Raw genomic sequence first — 7,477 nt, 5'->3', positions numbered from 1 at the left:
TTCTGTGTCTGTGTTAATTGGTTTCCCTTTTCTTTGTTGAAGAGGGTCTGTGCAATCCTTCTGCCTAGTCCGCCATCTTGCCCCGCCTCCTACCTTACATTTTCTTAATAGTGTCTTTTGACGAGCAAAGATTTTTAGTTTGATGAAGTCCAGTTAGCTCATTTATTTTTTAAAATGGTTTGTGTTATGTCTTATCTAAGATCTAAGAAATCACTGCCTAAACCAAACTCACATTTCCCCTGTCTTCTTCTAGAAGTTTTACCTATTATGATTAAATTAATGACCCATATCGAACTACTTTTTACATATGAGGTTCATTTTTCTTCCAAACGGATATCCAATTGTTCAGCCCCAGTTGTAGAAAAAATTCTACCTTCCTCATCAAATAACCCTGGCACTTTTGTCAAAAATCAATTCGCCATATTTATGTGCATTTATTGCTGAACTCTATTGTGTTCTATTGATCTATATGTTAATCTTTATGCCAATTCCACATTGTCTTGATTATTTTAACTTTAAAGGTAAACATCCAATCAGGAAGTTTAAGTTAAACAGCACTGTTTTTCTTTTTCAAAACTCTTTTGGCTATTCCAAGAGCTTTGCATTTCCATATACTCCAAATAATCAAACTTGCCCATGTCTATAAAAAAGCCTGCTGGTATGAACATACATGAACAAGTTTTTGCATGGAAATGCTTTCATTTCTCTGAAGTGGAATGGCTGGGTTATATGATAGGAATATGTATATCTTTTTAAGAAATTACCAAATAGTTTTCTTAACAACAGTATTTGAGAGTTTCAATTGCTCCATATCATTGCCAATAGCTGGTATGGCCAGTCTTTTTAATTTTAGGTATTCCATTAAGTGTGCAGGAATATCTTACTCTGGTTTTAATATGAATTTCCCTGATGACTAATAAAGTTGAGTACCTTTTCATGGACTTACTCACCAATAGCACATACTCTTTCTTTCTTCTTCTTTTTTTATTGTGGTTTGGGTACAAATTTACAAAGCAAATTTGATTCACATTCAAGTTCATGCACATTTGATTTCAAAGCCCTGACCAACCCCCACCAGAAAAAAAACTCTCCTCCCCTCCCGTCCCTGTGACTCCTCCCCCTCCCTGTGCCCTTCCTAACTATGCATTCCTGTCTGTGCAGCTTTCCCTCCATGTGAATGCTGTCCCTCTGGTGTCTCATGGCTGACTGCTCTAAGGGATGCATCTCCCTAGAGTAGGTGGGTGCACCACCCTGGGGTAGGTGTTCTGCCTATAGGTCTTTCTACTGTGGGGCTGACAGCCAATGCATGGGAGTGAGTCCATTTCTAGGCCCAATAGGTAACCTGGGACCATAGTCTTAGGGGTTCCACCAGTCTCTATCCGACCAGTAATTCTGGTCATTTTATCACATATTCTTTTCCAAAGTGCCTGCTCAAATTTTTGGTCCATTTTTTGAATTGGTTTGCTTGCCTTACTACTACTGAGTTGTAGGAGTGACATATTTTAGATGTAAGTCTTTTGTCAGATATATATAATGTATATATTTTCTCCCATTCTGTGGCCTGATTTTCATTTTCTTAATTGTGTCTTTCAAAGAGCAACAGTTTTAATTTTGAGAAAGCTCAAATTATCTATTTTCTCTTTGTAATTCATGCTTTTTTGCATTCTAAGAAAGTATTGCCTATCTCAATGTCACTAAGATTTTTCTGTTTTCTATTAGAAGTTTTATTGTTTTAACTTTTACATTAATGTCTATAATTCATTTTGAGTTAATTTTGGTATATGGTGTGAGATAAGAAATGTGATTTTTCCCATATGAAAATCCAATTGTTCCAGCATGATTTGTTTCAAAAGAAAAAAACCCACATTCCTTTCTCTACTGACATACCTTGGCACATTTGTCAAAAATCATGTGTGTGTGGGATCTATTCCTGGGTTCTCTACTCAGTTCTATATATCTATGTCTATCCTTTTACCAATATCACACTGTCTTAATTACCAGAGCTTTACAATAAATCTTGAAATCCTGTAACTCCTCCACTTTTGTTTCCTATTTCAAAACTCATTTGGTTATTCTAATGTGTTTTCTTTCCCATACATGTTTTAGAATCAGCTTGTAATTTCTTTTAAAAATGCACTAAGAATTTGATTGGGATTCCATTAACTCGACAGATTAATTCAAAAAGAACTGACATCTTAAAATATCGATCCTTTAACCAAAATATGGGATAGCTGAACATTAGAGATTTGACTAAAATCATCTATTACCACTTAACACTGACTAGTTACCTTCAAACTGTGAAACTTCTTTTAATATAACAATTCCTAATTTTCAAAATCAGTCTAAGAAAGTGTTGTACAACTTGATTGTTTTTTTCCAAATCAATTTTAAAGGTAAAAATCTCTCCCATATTTTCTTTTAAGCATATACTTGTATTAAAAATAATTTTCACTGTGAAACAACCAAATTCAATTCTTATACAGTGGAAGAACATTTTTAGTCAAGTTTATACTTCTTTTTTTTGTCTTTTCTATGTCAATCTTCTTACACTTATGAATGATCCTATACTCTTGCTATCACTTTCTTGGTCACTTCCCATAAGGTTAAACAGGTAACATGAAGGGAAAACACAGATAACAAAGAAAAAACATCTGCTGACAAGATGAGAAGAGAAAGTGTGAAAGCAAAAAGCTGTCTCTCTCTAGTGGCTGCTATCAGCCTCACTGCATGTATTCATCCATATACTGAGCTACTCTCTAAAACACAACCATCTGCATAAAGTCAGACTTGTGTCAGTTCAGCACTTCATGATAAAAGATGTGGACTGTATAGCCAATGCTGCACCTTCAGTGCATACTGCAAGGGTCTAATAAAAACTCTGGCTTGGGGAGAAACGGGTAAGGGAAGCATGGTACCAGGAATGGCTAAATTAAGGAAAACAATAAAGGCTGTCTTACCATGAAACTTCTACTGCAGGCTGAATGAATGAAAATATTGAAAAGGTGATTTTAAAAAATTAAGTTACTAATGAATCAGTACTCTATTGTAATCACTTTCTAGGTGAAAGTTAAAAGCTTTTCAAGCATGACTCTGTAATTATCCCAATTTCACTACAAACTTCTGGAGATACATCAATAAAGTGACTTACCCTCTGTGAGGAGTTCAGATTGTCTGTATGATTGGGGAAAAGCTCAAGTGTCAGGGATGGCTGTTTTAGAATTCCTGGCATAAGATCCATATTTGAATCACTATCTTGGTCCGAGATGTTACTTTCTAATGAATCGGCTATGAAGTAAAGGAAAAAAAGAAATCAATTACAAAAACTACTACTTTTTTTAGAGTAAAGATATATAAACTATGTGAACTAATCATGTAAACAAACCAATGCCTCTAGAGCAAGGGCTGACAAACATTTTCTGTAAAGGATCAGATAATAAATAGTTTTGTTGGTCATAGGTCCCTGCCATGTATTTCTTCCATATAATTTTTTTTTTTTTTTTTCAATGATCCTTTAAAAATATAAAGACAATTCTTACTGGGCTGAATTTGGTCTGTGGGCTGTGGTTTCCTGGCTCCTGCTCACAGGGTAACTGAAATAAGACTAGAAAATATATGATTCCGTAAATATAGAATATAATTAAAAAGCCATCTGTTACTCTCTAAAGTATTTTGATTATAAATTCTATCATGTAGCAATGCAGCAAACAGGCACTGGGGCATCCAAAAGCTACAGAAGACCTAGTCTCTGTGATAAGGAGCAGTCTGGCTGGAGAAAACACAGAATGCAAAAACAAAAACAAATTGAGAAACAGGAGGAAGCCGAGTTGGAATTGGGATGCAGCTGGCATAAGGGGATAAGGCTTAATTTACAAAAACAAAGGGTTCTAGGCAAAATAAGACTGTAAGTTCAGACTGAGAAGTAATTATCACTCCCAATCCTTAAGAAGAACAGTCTTGATTGTGATCTCTTTCAGGCCTGCTAAGGTTTCTCCCATTCAATGTTAGAAGATCAGCCACATCCCACTAAAAGATCCTTTTAGTTATAGGATTCTATGGGGTTTCATATAAAGGCTCTCACATGAAAATATGGAAGTAGGTGTGGATTCACTCCTAATTAAATACAAAAATGTATGTACTTGGAAAATAGGGCTTCTATGTATTGATGAAATTAATCAGGTTAAAAAAATGCCAAAATGAGTTAACATGGCACCGTTGCATTACTTAGAGCTAGTCATTGTCTAGTCAGTTGACTTATCTTTAACTACTCCCCATAAGAAAGTTAAGAAAAAATAAGCATTTTTGTGTCTCTGCACAATCTAACAGCTACCACACCTTACAGGCTGAAGAATGCCTTCCCAATTGTTTCCAGACCATTGACACTACACAAAGTAGTGAATGTAAAAACAGATCCTACAGTAACACCACACACAAAAAGCTCTTACTTAAGGACTCTACAGGAGAAGGAACCACAAAAGCTATTTCCGTAAGGGCATCGGCATAATACAGCACCTTCTTCTGTCCATTGAAAATGCTAGCCCCCACATCTTCAGAGGAAATTACTTCATCTAGGAATCAGAAACACTATGTTACTGCTTGAAAAAGTGGGAAGATCCATTATCATGCCAAACATTCTGCTACATGAAATTTAACTGGTTAATAAAGTAATAACTATAATGAATAGAGGGTATGTTTCCACTAGAATCAATTAGTGTGTGTGAAGAACATAGTTAAATGTTCATGAAATGTCTTTACACTGACTTAAGATCATAAAGTCCTGATTTCATAGTTTCTGAAACTATTCCAAATCAAAGCATACTCCTGATTAGCAGGGCCTTTAGCTCATTTGTATGGGGCAGGTTAAGAGAGAAGTCTTTTTGGAACAGGTAATAATCGAAAGAAAGAAAACTATCAAGGTCCCTCAGAAGGGAGTTGGGGTAGCTGTCTGTGTATGTGTACTCTTACTTTCAAGGCATTTCTGCCTCTATTGCTTCTCAGAACTGTTTTTACCTCCATCTTCCCCAACTGTCAGTGATATAAAAACATACAAGCAGTTTCAATAATAGTTATTTCTTCTAAGCCAGCACTGGCAAGACAAAATTAACAAAATAAACATTCATGAAAGCCAGTATCATTCTCAGATTTTGAACAAAATGCCATTCTAGTAATTTACAAAATACCAATAACCTAACAAAAGATTGGACAGAGAATATGAACAAACAGTTCTCAGGAAAGAAATAATAACATTAACATATGCTCAAACTCATTCATAATTAAAAAAAGAAAATTTCTCACCTAACAGATTGGAAAAGATAGCTAATGTTGGTGAGGATTAGCAAACAAAAATATTTAGACCAAGGGTTAGCAAACTTTTTCTGTAAAGGGACCAGACAGTAGATATTTTATGCTTTGCAAGACACATTGTCTCTGCTGTGACTACTCAACTCTGTTGATGTAGCATGAAAACAGCCACAAACAATATAAAATAGAGTATGGCTGAGTTCCAATCAGATTCTCTTTACAAAAACAGTTAAGGGCTGTCATTTGCTGACTGGGAAGATACCTGGTATCTACTGTACCAGACACTGTTACAGTACCCATTCCCCCTCTTTCCCTCTCTATAGCGGCCATGAAACTGATGGGATCTACTCTTCACACCATCTCTAACTTCTCTATTAGGCTCATTTCCTCTCTCTTACCACAAGGATAGGTTTGTGTAGTTCAGGATTTTGGGGGCAGAGGCATGCTAAGACCTGGCTAATCTCTCCCCTGCAGGATAGTATAGCATGTGAATACAAAGCATAGAGATGCCTTTTTGCACTATCAGAGAAGCCAGACTGGGAGCATAGTCAACATGTAGAGAGCAAAGCTAAAGGAAAATTGCAGAGAAATAGAACAGGAGTGGTGATAAAATGTCATCTGAAACATATAATAACCTCTGGAATTTCCAGTTACAAATAAGCAATAAAACGCAACAATGCAATGCACTGCCATGGGGTCAGATCCGACTCATAGCGACCCCTCCTTGGGTTTCCGAGGCAGTATCGCTATGGAAGTAGATTGCCCAACCTTCCTTCGGAGGAGTGGCTGGTGGATTTGAACTGCCAGCCTTCTGGTTAGCAGTCAAATGCCATAGGTACTATGCCACCAGAGCTCCCTTTTTGTTTGTTTCTGGTACTTGCTATCACAATTACAATTCCTTAGGAGGATTTGTACAGAAGGACAAGAACCTCTCAGAGAGTCAGCTGTTTACAACAAAGGTTTTTATATAATATAACCTTTAACTGTGAATTGTTGATGGTCACAAAATCTATACAACACACCTGCTACAGAAAATTATATTTGTTAAGCAAATTATGCTTCTTAAGAAACTAGTATTTGTTACAGATAATCTATATTTAATAGAATATTTGTATAGGAAACTGAATGTGTTCACTCATGTTATATAAAAGGAATTTACCAAGTTTGTGATAAGTAAGCCATTAATTTTATATAAATTAACCCCTGTAATTTTCTATATATTATATATACAAAAAATGTCTGGGAAAACATATAAACTATTATTAAGTAACCCTCCCCCCAACACACACACACAGATACAAATGATGACTGGGATTAGGAGAAAGAAACTTGTCATTTATATACCTCTGCTTAGTTTTGTTTTTTAATAAGTTCACAGTAAAGGGGAAAAAACAAAACTAACAAAACAAGTGATAATTATGAGTTTTACCTTGTTCAGATCCTTCACCATCACCGCAACTGTTAATAGACCAACTGGTAGAAACATGCCCAGTCCAACCAGGGTGTCTGCCTACATCTACTGACCAGCCAAGGGACAGCAAAAATTCTAGGAAATGTGGCTGAACAGTTCTGGAAGACTCCACATTTTTTAAAATCTGAAATAAATAACAAGCATCAGCTTTAATAAAGGAAACAAAAGAATATATCCAAACAAATCTTCTTTGGCTACCATTAAAGTTTTTCACAAGTCAAGTCCAAGCTTAGAATAAACATGAGAATAAAGCATTGTAGTTAAGAATTTGAACTCAGGCGTGAGATTTGGGTTCCATCCTGAGTGGGCCTTGCCCAAGTTTCCTAACCTTTTTAAGTTTCAGTTTCTTTGTCTGCAAATAGATTAAATGAGATAACATAAGTGGAGCCCTTAGCCTCTTCCCTAGTTAAACCACTGTTGAACCAGATGAATAAAACACAACAAAAATACAGAAACTGATTTCAATTCACAGCAATCCCACTGCGTCACAGCAGAACTGTGCTCCACAGGGTTTTTTTTTTTTTTTAATTGTGATTTGGGTGAAGATTTACAGAGCAAATTCACTTTCCGTATAGCAGTTCACATATACTTTGTCTCATGTCATTGACCACAGTTCACCACAATGCAACAGCTCCCCTCCCACTTCCTTCCCATAGTTACCTCTTCCCAGGGTCCATCCCTCCATACACTCCTGCCCCCTGAGCTGTC

The 7,477-nt window shown here is 36.1% G+C and overlaps 1 protein-coding gene across 1 annotated transcript in view; it reads right to left on the bottom strand.

Moving 5' to 3' along the window:
- The window catches only part of RALGAPB (Ral GTPase activating protein non-catalytic subunit beta), a 129,270-nt gene that overhangs the window by 28,541 nt on the left and 93,252 nt on the right, over positions 1-7,477 (bottom strand). Inside the window, exons 23-25 of the mRNA XM_042783584.1 lie at positions 6,728-6,893; positions 4,443-4,565; positions 3,149-3,285 (exon numbers count right to left, since the gene is read on the bottom strand). Of these exons, the coding sequence (XP_042639518.1) occupies positions 3,149-3,285; positions 4,443-4,565; positions 6,728-6,893 (426 nt within the window). The remainder of the gene's footprint in view (positions 1-3,148; positions 3,286-4,442; positions 4,566-6,727; positions 6,894-7,477) is intronic.

This window comes from Orycteropus afer, unplaced genomic scaffold (genome assembly GCF_000298275.1).
Source record: "Orycteropus afer afer isolate SDZICR_OR568_19922 unplaced genomic scaffold, OryAfe1.0 scaffold00020, whole genome shotgun sequence".
NCBI classification, from domain to species: Eukaryota; Metazoa; Chordata; class Mammalia; order Tubulidentata; family Orycteropodidae; genus Orycteropus; species Orycteropus afer.
Note: the sequence above shows the minus strand (reverse complement) of the source record. Positions and strands in the feature narration are given on the sequence as shown.